At 44.1% G+C, this 17064-nt stretch overlaps 1 protein-coding gene across 1 annotated transcript in view; it reads left to right on the top strand.

The window, feature by feature from the left end:
• Positions 1 to 17064, top strand: part of PSTPIP1 (proline-serine-threonine phosphatase interacting protein 1) — a 31392-nt gene that overhangs the window by 12149 nt on the left and 2179 nt on the right. Inside the window, exons 4-13 of the mRNA XM_032232478.1 lie at positions 10179 to 10213; positions 10977 to 11083; positions 11671 to 11733; positions 11824 to 11922; positions 12277 to 12322; positions 12673 to 12752; positions 14096 to 14194; positions 14462 to 14558; positions 15510 to 15600; positions 16750 to 16820. Of these exons, the coding sequence (XP_032088369.1) occupies positions 10179 to 10213; positions 10977 to 11083; positions 11671 to 11733; positions 11824 to 11922; positions 12277 to 12322; positions 12673 to 12752; positions 14096 to 14194; positions 14462 to 14558; positions 15510 to 15600; positions 16750 to 16820 (788 nt within the window). The remainder of the gene's footprint in view (positions 1 to 10178; positions 10214 to 10976; positions 11084 to 11670; positions 11734 to 11823; positions 11923 to 12276; positions 12323 to 12672; positions 12753 to 14095; positions 14195 to 14461; positions 14559 to 15509; positions 15601 to 16749; positions 16821 to 17064) is intronic.

Here is a 17064-nt window from a genome sequence, read left to right as displayed (position 1 = left end):
GCTTTAGCGACGCGGTTTTATCACAGCTATTTTGACGAGCGCGGTTTTGTCGTGCCACGTTTTGGGAGTTGAAGTCCACCAATCTCAAAGTTCCCAAGGTTGAGAAATGGCCGCGTGTCTATTTCTGCACTGAACTGATGGATGGACTAGTAGACCTCGTACGTGCATCCCATGATTCTATGACCCATTTATTATGGACACCATGGAATCCATCTCTTCTAGGAGACCCCATCCTGGGTTGTGTATGGAAATTATAATAGGAGAACCATAGAACCATAGGCTTGGAAGGCACCTTGGAGGTCTTCTAGTCCAACCTTTTGCCTAGCACAGGGTCTGTTTCTCCGGATCTCCTCAAGCTCCACAGGGCTGGTTAGGGCTAGTTATGACCGTCCAGTGTCCAAAAGCACTTGTTTACTGTGGCTCGCCAGCGGCCAGCAGATTCGGACAGTGAGGAGTTGGGGAGGAACCTGGGCCAGTCCTGGAGTCTGTGGAAGGCTCTGCCGAGGGCTCTGTGTCAGAAGCAGAGAGGGGGCCAGAGCCCTATGCCAGTTATCAGCTGCCTTTGGAGTCAGATATAAGTGAGGCAGAGGAACAGCTGGAGCCTGTTCCCAGTGTGCGCATGCACAGAGTTGCCAGACGAAAGGGAACAGCTAAAGAAGAGGGGTCGACTTGGGAATAAGGCCACAGGTGGACGATGAATGGCCCCTCCCAGAGGACATAAAAGAGGAGCAAAGGGGGAGTGGAGTTTACAGGAGACTATTAGTTCGCTTAATTGTTTCGTGACTCTCCGAGACTCCTTGCCAAGTTTTGCAGAGATCGGCCTGGCCGCTCTCCAAGCCAGAGAAGGTCTGTGACTGTAAATCCTCCCTTGAAAGACTTTGCTGGAGGTGAATGAGCAGAGTCAATTAATCAAAGGGGTCTTTGTCGGGACCAGGAGTTGGCTTCATGCTCTCGGGAAGCCTCGGTCAGAACATTGTTTGAGATGGGCAGCTCTAGAAATAGGATGGCTAAATAGGTCCCAGGAGGCGAATTCTTCCAAAACTGAACTTCCATAGAAAGGACACACACAAGTTTCTTTCAACAGAAAGAATCTCAGTAGAAAAAAAAAAGGGGTTAGAACAGTGGTCTCCAACCTTGGCAACTTTAAGACCTGTGGACTTCAACTCCCAGAGTTCCTCAGCCAGCTTTGCTGGCTGAGGAACTCTGAGAGTTGAAGTCCACAGGTCTTAAAGTTGACAAGGTTGGAGACCACTGGATTCGAAGACGCCATCAGAGTGTTATTTCTTCAGGGTTTCTAATGCAGCCGAAGCGATACGAATTCTGACTCATAATAACAGGAAAAATAGATCTACTGCTCTACTGTATATGCTTCCTGCGCCAGCACGCTTTATATAGAATCATAGCTGCAAACGTGGGGGCGGAGGGAGGGGGGCTGATCCGTTTCCTATTCATTGCACGATTCATCCCTGCAAGAAACCGATCTCGGTTTAGGTAGAGCAAATGATTGACTGAGCTCTTTTTTCTTTTTCAAGTTTTTATTTATTCATTAAGCACACATTAAAAACGTTGCACGCAGGGTAACCGTCCTGGAAATATCTTTGCCATGCCTATTAGAATATAAAGTTAAATATTATAACCACCGTGTTCATTTACCGTTGGTCTCTTCAGTATTTACAAATGTAAAGATATCGTTATTTCCCTCCATATTGTTCTGTTCTTGTCTTATATATTTCCACTGTTACGATTTCATACTTAATTCTCATCTCCGTTCTATAAGTCATGGCTTATTTTTGTTTTGTTCCAACCATCGATAAAATTTATCCCAGATCTTAGAATATTCTGATTCAATTCCCACGTCAATTTATCCATTTCAGGACAAATCAGAATTTTCCTTCTTACTTCCTCTTCTTGTGGAATTTCCCCGTTTTTCCAGTTTTGGGCAAAGTCTGATGGACTGAGGCCTTAAAACCAACCGTTATCCACACCAGTGGGACTTCATTTGAGAGTTGAAGTCACGCTGGAGACTGGAGGCTAAAACTTATGAAGAACCAGTTGCTGGAATTGCGTATGTCTAGTTTGATGAGAAGAAGGACCAGGGGAGACATGATAGCAGTCTTCCGATATCTCAGGGGCTGCCCCAAAGAAGAGGGAGTCAAGCTATTCTCCAAGGCACCTGAGGGGAGAACAAGAAGCAATGGGTGGAAACTAATCAAGGAGAGAAGCAACTTAGAGCCAAGGAGGAAATTCCTGACAGTTAGAACAATTAACCAGTGGAACAACTTGCCTCCAGAAGTTGTAAATGCTCCAACACTGGAGGTTTTTAAGAAGAGATTGGGCAACCATTTCTCTGAAGTGGTGTAGGGTTTCCTGCTTAGGTAGGGGGTTGGACTAGAAGACCTCCAAAGTCCCTTCCAACTCTGTTATTCTATTCTAAACAGTTTGCTACCATGGAAAACCTATTCAAGATGTTTCTTCAAAGCAAGCTTGAAGAGGACAGCTAGTCCTTGACTTATGACAACAACCGGGGGTTGTATTTCCAGTCATCTCGATACTACAAGGAGTAGTGGACACATCTAGAGCCAGAATTTCCACTGTTCAGCAGGACAGTTATTAAGTGAGACGTGTCTGATTTTAGGACTATTTTTGCCGCTGTTCTGAAGTGAGGACCAGTTGCAAGTTACTTTTCTCAGCGCTGTTTTCATTTTGTGCGGTCATTACACAAACGGTTATAAGTCGAGGTTCAGGATCAAACTGCAAAACTCCAGCTAGCCACCAGAGGGCGGAAGGACGAGAGGTTCCTGTATTCTTTGAGCACCCTCTCGTGGTCGTGTGGGGTTTTGCAAGTCAGATATGGTAGAAGCAGAAAATGTTAAGTGCTGGAACTTGGCTTCCTAAGAGGGTTTTTTTTAATAGTAGGCGAGGGATTTCTCCTTTCCATCCCACAAGACACATTATGTGGTCAACAGGATTCACTTTCCTTATGTAGAGGTTTCCTTCTTCCTCTATAAACTTGAAGCTGAGGATCATTTTGAAGCTTTTTCTTTGCAAACCTTTTCCCCTTTCTCAGAAGAGAACCAGGCTGCATTCTTGGTAGCGTCTCGCTTCGCCAGTGCAAGCAGCAAAATACTGTAGTGCTACAATCAGGCATCGTAAAGTTTCTTGAGAGATTAATAATAATAATAATAATAATAATAATAATAATAAAGCATTTGAAATAATTCAAATGCAAAAAGCCGCACTGCTTGGATCGGCACGCATATTACAAAAATACGTTACGACCTCCTAGGCCCCTGGGTGGGGCCCGATTAGTAACCAATGCCAAATCCGGCGAAACAACTGGCCGCTGTGATACAATTGTATAATAATAATAATAATAATAATAATAATAATAATAATAATAATAATAATAATAATAATAATAATAATAATTTAAGGCCAAAATCGAAATAGAAATCCAATCATTGACAAATACAGTCCGAGTATTCAGCACCGATATTTCAATGCAGTTTGGCATGGAAAAATGCGCCACTGTATCCATAAAAAGGGGCAAAATCACTGCATCTGAGGGAATTGAAATGCCCAATGGCCAACTAATTAAATGCAAAGAAAATGAAGCCTACAAATACTTAGGCATTCTGCAGTTGGATAACATCAAGCATGGAGAAGTAAAAACTATTGTCAGGCGAGAGTACACCAACAGAGTTAGGAAAATTTTGAAATCTAAATTGAATGGTGGAAATACAATCAAGGCCATAAATACCTGGGCAATACCAGTTATAAGATACACAGCTGGCATAGTTAACTGGACACAAGCTGATTTGGACCTTTTGGACCGAAAAACCAGGAAACTAATGACAATGCACTACAGTTTACATCCACGTGGTGATACTGATAGACTATATCTGCCCCGAAAATCAGGTGGCAGAGGATTATTACAAGTGAAGCAAACAGTTGAAGAAGAAAAACATGCACTGGCTGATTATTTAAAAGAAAGTCAAGAACATCTATTAATCGAAGTAAAGAACAAAAATCTACTGAAGGCCCAACAGACAAAACAAGAATACAGAAAAGATGTGATAAAATCAAGAATGGAGAGTTGGCAGAACAAAGCACTGCATGGTCAATTTCTGGAAAAAATAAAAGATAAAGTGGACAGTGAACAAACTTGGTTATGGTTAACAACAGGTACATTAAAGAAAGAAACAGAGTCACTAATCCTGGCTGCGCAAGAACAAGCTATCCGCACAAATGCCATTAAGGCCAAAATCGAAAAATCCTCTGATGATGCCAAATGCAGACTTTGCAAAGAAGCTGATGAAACTGTTGATCACATACTCAGCTGCTGTAAAAAAATCGCGCAGACTGATTATAAATTGCGGCACAATTCAGTAGCACAAATGATCCATTGGAATTTGTGCAAAAATTATAATATTAAAACAGCAACAAACTGGTGGGAACATCAGCCTGAAAAAGTCACCGAAAATCAGATGGTCAAGATCTTGTGGGATTTCCGTATACAAACCGACAAAATACTGGCACATAATACACCAGACATCACACTGGTTGAGAAAAATAAGGTCACAATCATAGACATCGCAATACCAGGTGATAGCAGGGTCGCCGAGAAGGAACATGAAAAAATCGCAAGATACCAGGACTTAAAAATCGAAATTCAACGACTATGGCACAAACCAGCAGTGATAATTCCAGTGGTAATTGGCACACTGGGTGCTATTCCAAAAGCACTGGAATTACATTTAAAACAGTTAAAAATTGACAAAATCACCATCAGTCAAATGCAAAAAGCCGCACTGCTTGGATCTGCACGGATATTAAGAAAATACGTTACGACGTCCTAGGCCCCTGGGTGGGGCCCGACTAGTAACCAATGCCAAATCCGGCGAAACAACTGGCCGCTGTGATACAATTGTATAATAATAATAATAATAATACAATTCAGTAGCACAAATGATCCATTGGAATTTGTGCAAAAATTATAATATTAAAACAACAACAAACTGGTGGGAACATCAGCCTGAAAAAGTCACCGAAAATCAGATGGTCAAGATCTTGTGGGATTTCCGCATACAAACGGACAAAATACTGGTGCATAATACACCAGACATCACACTGGTTGAGAAAAACAAGGTCACAATCATAGACATCGCAATACCCGGTGATAGCAGGGTCGCCGAGAAGGAACATGAAAAAATCGCGAAATACCAGGACTTAAAAATCGAAATTCAACGATTATGGCACAAACCAGCAGTGGTGATTCCAGTGGTAATTGGCACACTGGGTGCTATTCCAAAAGCACTGGAATTACATTTAAAACAGTTAAAAATTGACAAAATCACCATCAGTCAAATGCAAAAAGCCGCACTGCTTGGATCTGCACGCATATTACGAAAATACGTTATTATTTTCAGTGGGGCCCGACTAGTAACCAATGCCAAATCCGGTGAAACAACTGGCCGCTGTGATACAATTGTATAATAATAGTAATAATAATAATAATAATAATTCAGTACTACATTAAGTAATTGAATTTGGCAGTTGAAGCCCACACATCTTAAAGCTGCCAAGGTTGAGAAACGCTGGGACAGAATGAGACACTTATGACTGTGATTGTGGTCCCAGATTTTTCTGTTTTGATTTTACTGGTCCTTATGCTTTTATTTCTTGTGTTTTTATTGCTCTGTTATCTTATTTTTGGACTGTAAGCTGCCCAGAGTTTTATTTTAAGATGGGGGACTATGTAAATGTTTTGAATGAATGAATGAATGAATGAATGAATGAATGAATGGATGGATGGATGGATGGATGGATGGATGAATGAATGACTGGAACTAAGAAGAAATTTCCTGACAGTGAGATTAATTAATCAGTGGAAGGGCTTGTTTCTAAAAATTGCTGTGGACTTCAACTTCCAGAATTCCCCAGCCAGCATGGTATAGAGCCTGGTGTAGGGTCTCCTGCTTGAGCAGGAGGTTGACTAGAAGACCTCGAAGGTCCCTCCCAACCTTGTTACTCTGTTCTATTCCCCAAAGCACCTTTGTGTGCTGGACAAGAATTAATGAATGGAAACTAAACAAGGAGAGAAGCAACTTAGAACTAAGGAGAAATTTCCTGACAGTCAGAACAATTAGCCAGTGGAACAACTTGCCTCCAGAAGTTGTGTATGCTCCAACACTGGAGATTTTTAAGAAGAGGTTGGATAACCGTTTGTCTGAAATAGTAAGAGGGTTTCCTGCTTGAGCGAGGGGTTGGACTAGATGACCTCCAAGGTTCCTTCCATCTATGTTATTCTGTATTTTCTGAATGAATGAATGAATGAATGAAGAATCCCAAGGCAATAGTTGATGCTCTAGTCCTCTTGATTTTTTTTTTTTTTAAGACAAAGACTCAATTCACTGATATTTCAACAAATATCAGTTCCTGTTTGGGCTCGGGGCATTAAACGAGAAGTTATTAATGGTTCCTTGGAAACAAGGAACAAATAGTCCTAATTTTACTGTAAAAGGCGAGTTTAGCAGCTCGAATTGTACACAGATCGACTTCCTATATTTTGCATAAGGTTAGCATATTATCGGTCATGTTCTCTGCTGTGTTTTGAAAAACCAGAAAGCTGCTTTGCAAAAAGTGGATTGCAGAATGCGAAAGAGCCAAGCAGAATAAGAGAGGGATTTCTTTTTGGGCGAGAGGAATGAATGGCTTCTCCACAGATAAATTCGCCGGAGCAAATATGATGCAAAGCATAATTTTTTTTAGTTGTGCATTTCCTCTTCGAGGGAAGGGATTGTGTAAACCTTGAAGCAATTTAAGTCTTGGGCAATCTTTTAAGGGGGCTCTCCGTCCCTTTCTTGCACCACCAAGCCCATCACAGTCTGTTCCCGATGAGGGTGACGCCGACAAAACTTGTTGTGATGTCAAACCATGCAACCTCGGGGTTTTGTGTGACTGCGCTGCATGAAAAGAGACAGAATTGGGATTGCATTGTCGAGAATGCATTTTGATTTTGATCTCCCCTGGAAGGGCTTAGGTGTTTTTTACAAATTTTATGTGGGTTTATGATCGAAAGAAAGGTTTGATTTGATTTTCAAAGTTCTTTAGTCACAGAATTGCTTTACGGTTGTTGCAAAGAGGAGCGGGGGATGGGGTCAAGCTATTATCCAAAGCACCTGAAGTATGGAGGAGAAATGGATGAAAACTAATCAAGGAGAGAAGCAACATGGAATCAAGGAGGAATTTCCTGGCAGTGAGAACAATTAACCAGTGGAACAACTTGCCTCCCGACGTTGTGAATGCTCCAACACTGGAAGTTTTTAAGAGGATGTTGGATAACCATTTGTCTGAAGTGGTGTAGGGTTTCCTGCTTGAGCAGGGGGCTGGACTAGAAGACCTCCAAGGTCCCTTCCAATAGTGTTATTCTGTCTTCCTTCCTCTTTTCTCCATCACTGGAAGTTTTTAAGAAGGGATTGGACAACCATTTGTCTGGAATGGTAGAGGGTTTCCTGCTTGAGCAGGAGGTTGGGCTAGATAACCCCCAAGGTCCCTTCCAACTCTGTCATTCTGTTACTCGTGAATACAATATCTATAATCATGTGCTGTGAAAGAGAAATACATTTAAACACCCAGGCCAAAATGCTAGAAAACCCTCAAAGTTTCAGCTATTAAAGAGTTAAAGATCTATGCTCAGGCCAAGGTGGCGCAGTGGTTAGAGTGCAGCACTGCAGGCTACTTCAGCTGACTGCAGTTCTGCAGTTCGGCTGTTCAAATCTCACCAGCTCAAGGTTGACTCAGCCTTCCATCCTTCCGAGGTGGGTGAAATGAGGACCCGGATTGTTGTTGGGGGCAATATGCTGACTCTATAAACCGCTTAGAGAGGGCTGAAAGCCCTATAAAGCGGTATATAAGTCTAACTGCTATTGCTATTGCTATTGCTACTTTTGGCAAAAGATGGTAAGATGACCTGATTGTGTAAGATTCTTTCTTGACATACAACATTTATTAGTACTGTACTTAGCAATAGCAATAGCAATAGCAGTTAGACTTCTATACCGCTTCATAGGGCTTTCAGCCCTCTCTAAGTGGTTTACAGAGTCAGCATATCGCCCCCAACAACAATCCGGGTCCTCATTTTACCCACTTCAGAAGGATGTTGTTGTTGTTGATTAGTTTTGTATGCCGCCCACTCCTGAAGGACTCCGGGCGGCTCACAATAAACAGGGAAAGGGAAATAAATAAGACAATACAAAGAATTTAAAAAATGCACAACATTCACAATTGAGGCGGGGCTGGATATTTCAACAGCCCCCTGCCTGTCGGAACAGCCAGGACTTGGTAGCTTTACGGAAGGCCGGGAGGGTAGTAAGGGTCCGGATCTCCACGGGGAGCTCATTCCAGAGGGGATGGAAGGCTGAGTCAACCCTGAGCCGGTGAGATTTGAACAGCCGAACTGCAGAACTGCAGTCAGCTGAAGTAGCCTGCAGTGCTGCATTTAACCACTGCGCCACCTCGGCTCTGTACTTGATAAGGTAAAATAATAACTTCTTCCTCAAAAGTCCACAATGGGCTTATTTTCTCTTTAACGACAATGTGCCGTATCTAGAGTTAAAACGAATCTTAGTTCATCGCACATCTGACACCTGCAGGATGAATCCCGTGGTTGCATGCAGAGTTGGTTGGGATGTGAAGTAAATAATAATAAAAAAAGTTCAAAAGATACCACAAGGGGGCATTAAAGAAACACAAGAAACTTATTTTATACTGGTTTTCATCAGGAGAGGGGGGGGGGGGAAACACAACAACCCGAAATAGAAATAATGGCTGTTGAGAGGGACGGGAAAAAGCACATATACGGCCCGAGGGTTAGTCAAGTCACAGCTTCAGCAAAGCAATGAATGAAACGGGTGAAATTGGAAAGAAATTCAACCGATTTAATACTGTTGTGTGTGAGAGGCCGGGCCTACGGATGAAGGTCCAATTAAACGGATTCATCGCTAAAAGTCTGGGTTGCAGGAATCTTCATGGACAGCACCTAACCATGAAGTTAGGTTCGGACCAGTTAGCCAGATCAGTGGTCTCCAACCTTGGCAACTTTAAGACCTGTGGACTTCAACTTCCAGAGTTCCTCAGCCAGCAAAGCTGGCTGAGGAACTCTGGGAGTTGAAGTCCACAAGTCTTAAAGTTGCCAAGGTTGGAGACCACTGAGCTAGATGAATGGAATTCAAGGAGGGCAGGCTGGACTTCATTGGATTGTGGCTACGTAGGGATTCTAAGCTGCTCTCTCTCTTAACTCCATTCCCACCTATCGGTAGATGCTTCTCCTCCCAATATTAAACCTTTCAGCTGGATTATTAGAGGAAAGATGGAAGGCTTTTCTTGTTTTTTTTTTATATTTTTATTTGCACACTTGTCCTTCAGTGGTGGGATTCAGCCGGTTCGCACCTATCCGGGAGAACCGATTGTTAATTTTCTAAGCAGTTCGGAGAACCGGTTGTTAGGAGAAATCTCCTTTTGGTTTTTTCCCCACTTTACAGGGCTAATCCTGTAAGGAAGGAAACATTCTGGTGTTGTTTCTAGCCTAAACTTTGTTGCCCTGCTTACAGAAACCGCCTCTCCGGTTAACCCTCTTTACATTGTAAGAGCTAAGGCGAAGTGCCCATCAACGTGAGTGACGTTGAGTTGGCCACGCCCACACAGTCACATGACCACTAAGCCCCCCCTCTTTAGCCAGCTGGTCATTAGAGCAGAAAACCAGTTATTAAATTATTTGAATTCCGCCACAGTATGTAATGGATAAGTTTGATGTTGCCCAAGGATAGATAGATAGATAGATAGATAGATAGATAGATAGATAGATAGATAGATAGATAGATAGATGATAGATAGATAGATGATAGATAGATAGATAGATAGATGATAGATAGATAGATAGATAGATAGATAGATAGATAGATAGATAGATAGATGATAGATAGATAGATGATAGATAGATAGATGATAGATAGATAGATAGATAGATAGATAGATAGATAGATAGATAGATAGACAGACAGACAGACAGACAGACAGATAGACCATTGCTGTTCTTGTAAATGGAATATAGAAGTTAAAAGTCTGACAAAAGTCTTTGGACAGGAAGGAAATTGATGAGTTTTGTTCTTTCTCCTCAGCACCTTAAAGGCTTCGTTCGAAATCCTAAAGCTACGTAAGTACATTAGCAAGTTCTGTTTGGGATATTTGGCAGCAAAATTAATAATTAATGATTTTTGAAGAGTTTTCCTTTCTTTGCAAAGAATCTTGACAAATTCATACAGCGTTTAGAAAAAGACAACTGTGTACTTCCTACTTCCTGCCGACGGGCTTTAAGATTGAGTAAGGCGTGGCCATTTTCACCACACATTCAATTTGAACTGCAGGACTCAGGCTAGCCACTAGATGGTAGAAGAGTGTGAGAGTTTTCTGTACTGTTTTAGTGCCCTCTAGTGGTGGAGTGGGAGAATGCTATAAATGGCAAATGGGACACCCAGAAATAAATGAGGGGAAAATGGACTTTGTTGAGGGCAAAAACGGCCTCCTCCAGGCTCCAGAGGCCAGAAACAGGCCTGTTTTTGGATTGCTGGAATCTCCGGGAGGCCTGTTTTTTCGCCCACCCCAGGCTCTGCGCGCGCCCTGCACTTACCCGGCAAAATAAACAGGCCACATGGAGGTCCTGGGAGGGGTGGGTGGGGCCAGCCAGTCCTTCCAACTAATGGTTCAGCGAACTAGATGTAAAATTGTGCATCTGCTTGGCCCGAACCGTCTGAATCCCATCCCTGTGCACATAGCATACCTACAAAAAGGGAGACAGCTGGCCGCTCCTATGTTTCGATGCTGTTGCCCTCCCAGAACTCCCCTTAACCCAGGTAAGCGATGTTCCGTATCAAGAGGCCAAATTTTCAGGAAGAGCCAACTCTGCATTTCATCCACAGAAATTGAAAGCGTGGGCAACTCTCACATCCAGCTGGCCCTCATGTTGAAAGAGGAACTAAAAGCCTTAGAGGAATTCCGAGAAAGGCAGAAGGAACAACGGAAAAAGGTGAGCTCCATTCCGGGGGTGGGTGGGTGGAGTGAAACAGCAGAGACTGGAAAATCTGCCGTGGGAATAGGACTGTCAGGCCTGCAATTATATTCCTTTTAGAATTTTGGCCTGCCACCTTTCTCTTATTTCATTATGCTGTTTCATTAGTATAGTTGATGGGAGGGGGGGATAGACAGGAGTAGGATTGTGGAATGTATTGTTATCATTCTTTCCTAGAAGACCAAGGTCGTCTTTTGTCTCCGCACTTTTACACCTGACCAGAAGCAGCTGGGTGTGGATGCCAGCGTGGAAGAAGAAGATTGGACCATGTGATGGATTATGGGTGTGGGGACAAGATCATGAACTTTTAACTGGGTGGGATTCTGATGTCATTTCCAGAATTGGGATTAACACAGATGTGCTAAGATGTCTGCTTTATTAAATTGGAACTTTTAAGGATCGTTTTGCCTTGGACTCTGATTTAATTCTACATGATACTTGGAACGCTGACAAGGACTTTGATCAATAGTTAAGAACTATTACTGGATACCCCAATTCTTGGGGAAGGCCAAACCTGATGATAATGGGCGCCATCTTTCTTGCAGTACGAGAGCACAATGGAACGGATACACAAGAACAAGCTCTTTATGTTCAAGAAAACCATGGAGGTAAGAGGAACGCACTCTTGGAAGGTCAGATGTTGATGTGCGCAGTCCTTGACCTGCGACCGTAATTGTGCACGTTTTTTCTGCCTGTAGTCCAAGAAGGCCTACGACCAGAAATGCAAAGATGCCGATGAGGCGGAACAGGCTTGTGAGAGGATCAGTGCTATTGGGAACCAGAAACAAACAGAAAAGGTACGTCCAAGTTTCTTTCTTTTCATCCTCTCTCTCTCTCTCCTTCTTCCTTCCTTTCTCCCATCTCTTTCCTTCCCTCTCCTTCCTCCCATTTCTTTCTTTCTTTCCTTCCTCCCATTTCTTTCCTTTTTTCTTCCTTCCCTTCCTTTCTCTCCTTCTTCTCTTCCATTTTTTTGCTTCCCTCTCTCCCTTCCTCTCCTTCCTTCCCTTCTACCCTCTCCTCACTTCTTTCCCTCTCTCCTTCCTTTCCTTCCTCCCTCTCTCCTTCCTTTCCTTCCTTCCTCCCTCTCCTTCCTTCTTACCCTCCCTCCCTCTCCTTCCCATACCAATGTGCTTTTTTTAATCACCTTTCAGAGCCAGACCAAAGCCAAACAGTCCAGAGACTCTGCCAACGAAGCAGGTAACGTTTTAAGCGCCTATGAAAACAAGACCTACTCTAAGAGAGACTCGCCTTGGGCATCTCTTAGATGGAATCTTCCCAGACCTCCATTTTAACCTGCAAAGCTCCAAGAACCAAAGAGTTGAATAAACCATAAATTCAATTGTCCCCTTCATTAAAAACAGAGTAAAAAAAATAAGGGCTGACTTGCCATTCCGACATTTTGGAGGAATCTTCTCCAGTTAAAAGCTCTTCTTATTTCACGATATTTTTTTTAACCAATGAACCGCAGAATAGGTTCGTTTTTATCAATGAACTGCAAAACACTTTAACACCTCTGTGATTGCGCTGCTTTGTTGTTTCTCACGCAGAAAGAGTGTACAAACAGAACATCGAGACCCTAGACCAGACGAGGACCATGTGGGAACAAGAACACGTTAGTACTTGCGAGGTAAGAAGCAGTTGTGTTCAATCAGCAGAGAATTGATACGGTTTTTGCCTTGATCACGGCGAGATGCTATTGGAGGTCTCTTGCCTCTCACCCAAAGGTGGGCGGTGAGGCACACTCAACATGGTTCCTCTCGCACAACCAAGAGATGACCAGCTTGTTCAACCAAGTATTTGCTTATGAGATGTGGCCAATAGTTGGCTTCCATCCCAATTCTTTTCCTTGCTAGGAATCAGCCATGTTAAGGTATAGAATGTTCTATGGAAGTTGGCTTTAAGGCTGAGATTCCCAAACTCTGCGGGATGATACAGCAGTACTTGGCATCTCTTGGACACCATGCAAATTACAAGCTGGGAGGCGCCACGAAAAGCTAAAAGGATACCAGGCGTGCCAAGAACGGAGAAAGTTTGGAAAGTTTGGAGACTGATCCTCAGTCATCCAGGGCACGGTTGTTCCAAAGATGCTTTTTCAAAAGGCAACTGGACTTGGTTTTTCCTCCAAGACGTTTCGCTTCTCATCCAAGAAGCTGCTTCTTCTGAACCGAAGAATGAAAATGAAAAATGAAACCTCTTCAAGGAAAAATATCATTTTTGAAAAACAAACACCTGACTTGTGTGATTCCAAGAGTTGTGCTTGAGAGAACATTTATTTCACTAAATATATCAGTTTCACTAAGTATATTTAGATTTAGATTTATTTTATTTGTATGCCGCCCTTCTCCGGGAGGGACTCAGGGCAGCGAACAACTCAAAGGGGGAAAAGGGGAACATAAAACACAATACAAATAGTTAAAATAGCCAAGAATCACACAACCACACAGGTCGAGCGGGGAGGGGAACTCCTCACCCCCAGGCCTGCCGGCAAAGCCAGGTTTTGACGGCTTTTCGGAAGGCCTGGAGAGAGGTGAGGGTCCAAATTTCTGTGGGGAGTTCGTTCCAGAGGGCCGGAGCTGCCACAGAGAAGGTCCTCCCCCGGGTAATAGCCAGGTGGCATTGGCTGGTAGATGGCACCCGGAGGAGGCCGACCCTGTGTGATCTAATGGGTCTTTGGGAGGTAATTGGCAGCAGGCGGTCTCTCAAGTACCCAGGTCCAATACCATGAAGGGCTTTATAAGTTATGACTAGCGCCTTGAAGCGTATCCGGAGACTGATCAGTAACCAGTGGAGCTCGCGGAGGATAGGTGTAAGTTCAATCCTCAACCATCATCAGCTCGTTGCATGAAACTGGCCGGTTTTGGTCTATAAACCATGGGGTGGTTTTTTTTGGCTTAGCTCGGTGTGTCGATTCTTTACTGTGATTATATATTGTGACAGGATCCACCATTGATCTTTATTGTATTGAACTAGGCTTTCCAGCTTCAGGAATGCGACCGGATCACTATCCTACGGAATTCTCTCTGGGTTCATTGCAATCAACTCTCCATGCAGTGCGTGAAAGACGATGAGGTAGGAGAAAGGCCAGGGGATGTAAACCCCCGTTAACAACAGTTCCACTAGAGCAGTGTTTCTCAACCTTGGCCACTTGAAGATGTCTGGACTTCAACTCTCAGAATTCCCCAGCCAGCATTCGCTGGCTAGGGAATTCTGAGAGTTGAAGTCCAGACATCTTCAAGTGGCCAAGGTTGAGAAACACTGCACTAGAGGATTTGCTTTCAAAGCAATAAGCAAGAGCTCCTTTCAAACAAATCGCCTTTTTTTCTTTTCTTGTCGAAGCTTTATGAAGAGGTCCGGGTGAGCCTAGAAAACTGCGACGTGGAGTCCGATATGAACTTCTTCGTTCAGAATAAGATGACGGGAACGGAAGCACCAGGTCTGCCGTTTTCTTAATTGTATCTTGAAGAGGGAATGACCTCTGGAAAAACAACGAAGAGGACTAGGGCAGGGGCCTGCAAACTTACAACACTCAAAGAGCCATTTGGACTCCCTTCCCACAGAAAACACCGGGAGCCAATAATCTAACCGATCACCTCCCATAGACGGATTAGATCACACAGGTTAGGTCTCCCCCGGATCCCATCTGCCAGCCAATGTCGGCTGGCGACTCCCCGGGGGAGAGCCTTCTCTGTCGCAGCTCCAGCCCTCTGGAACGATCTCCCCGTGGAGATCCAGACCCTTACTACCCTCCTGGCCTTCCGCAAAGCCGTTAAGTCCTGGCTGCTCCAGCAGGCCGGGGGGCTCTCGAAATATCCAGCCCCTCAGAAATTGTGACTGTTGTATATTTTAATATTTTGTTTTGTGTATTACCCCCCCTCCCTTGTTTTATTGTAAGCCGCCCGGAGTCCCTCGGGAGTGGGCGGCATACAAAATCAATAAAACTATAAACTAAACTAAACTAACAACCAGTGGGACTGCGTGGGCGTGGCCAACTCGGCATCACTCACTCCTACCCGGTCACATGACACCCCCAGCCACGCCTACCCAGACCGTCATTAGGGCAGAGAACTGGTTATTAAATTATTTGCCCCTCCTGGCTCCGCCTCACCCCTCCCCTCCCAGCTACCTCTTAGCGCGTCTTCCGCAGCAGAGGGATAGAAGAGCCACATGCGGCTCCGGAGCCAATTTGCCGACCCCTGGTCTAGAGGAAACTTTGGCTTATAGAAGATCTCTTTTGAGTCGAGCCTCCCCTAACCTTGGGGTGACTATCTTTGGCTGTGAATTTTGGGAGAGGGAGAAGGACACCCAGACTCAAAGCCATCTTTTAAGAGGGTGGAAAAACATACCCGAAGTCACATTTTCCTACTCCTCCTTATTTCTGAAACAGTTGCCATTGGATATGAGAATTATTACGAGAGAACCGGACTGGCGAAAAACTCCAGCAGCCCAACACCCCAGAGTTGTGGAATGATGAAAAGGTAAAATTATCATTATGATGGCTTTTTTTAGAATCATCAATGCGTGAAACTTTTGTTTTACCATTTGAATTTTCCACCAATTGCCAGAAGCTGCCAGAGAGTAGCTGTTTCCCTTCCTTGAATGAGGACCAAGAAAGATTTCCAACACATGAGCTAAATTAAGAAGAAAAGGGCAAAGAGGGGACATCCATTGCGGATCTGTGGTGTTTGGCCAGCTGCTTGTAGAGAATGTTTTATTTATGGCTGCTGTTCTCTAAAATAACGCTGAGGGTCACTTACCCGAAATAAGTTATCCAAACACCGACAATGCGTGTTACAATAGCTTCAACGAGGAAGGAGTTAAAAAGATGGTCTCAAAATGCTGTTTTGTGTGTGTGTGTGTCTGTGTTGCAATGCACATTAAAAAAAAGGTGTTCTGACCCAATCTTCCTTAAAAAGCAAGAAGCAACTCTTGGTCCCTGCAAAACCCCTTTTGATTTACACGGCTGTGAATTCCTTTCATTCACCGTCAGCCAGGCTTAGCAAAGAAGTCTTTCAGAGGAATGTTTATCAACACGAACCTTATCTCGTTTGGAGAGCTGCCAAATAGTTAGTTTCCAAACGCAGGGCAAGGCAAAACTTGGCACAGAGTCTCTTATAGTCACAAACAGAACTTTCCACTCTTGAAATGACCGACGGAACGAATTGTTTCCTGCAAAAGCCCCCTCCCCATTTGCTCCTCTTTTGTTTCCTATGGAAGGGGCCAATCACCTCCAAGGTGTAGCTTTACTCCTAAGTCGACTCTGCTTTCTTGGTTGTTCTTGTCTTCTGGCAGCTCTGCGTATGCGCACACCGGGATCAGGCTCCAGCTGTTCCTCTGCCTCACTGCTGTTTAGCTCCCTCTCTGCTTCCGACGCAGAGCCCTCGTCTGAGCTTTCCTTGGCCCCCAGGACTGGCTCATGTTCCTCCCTAATGTCCTCACTGTCCGACTCTGCTGCCAGCGTTGCTGGCCACAACACAGGGCTTTGATCACCTGTTTAGGGCTGCCAGCTTGGCTGGTTTTGGTCTCCCTTGTCCCAAATCTTGTCCTTCAGAGTGAAGTTGAAAATGGAGAAACAGAGGAAGCGGCGTCATTGAAAGGCTCATGGCAGATTTCCTCTTGATCCACAGGTTCTCCCACTTGCTGCATGGCAGTACACGGAATGCTCCGGATAACAATATTTCCACGATAACCCCAACTGGTATGTAGGATGGCTTTTCCGGCGACAAAGGCAGTCATCTTTTAAGTCAGAGTGTCCTTGGGTTAAACCAGGCTCTGCTATCAAGTGTTCCTACGGCCAGGATGGCCAACCGATGGCAACCTTTTCTGGTTTTGGCCACGTGATTATTGCGGGCACCAGAAAATGGCCTGAAAACAGCACAAAAAAACGGTCCAAAAACAGGCCGCTTTTGAGGCCGGTTTGGGGCTATTTTGGGGCCATATTC

Source organism: Thamnophis elegans, chromosome 16 (assembly GCF_009769535.1).
Source record: "Thamnophis elegans isolate rThaEle1 chromosome 16, rThaEle1.pri, whole genome shotgun sequence".
Taxonomy (NCBI): domain Eukaryota; kingdom Metazoa; phylum Chordata; class Lepidosauria; order Squamata; family Colubridae; genus Thamnophis; species Thamnophis elegans.
The sequence above is the reverse complement of the archived record's forward strand: the minus strand, read 5'-3'. Positions and strand labels throughout refer to the sequence as shown.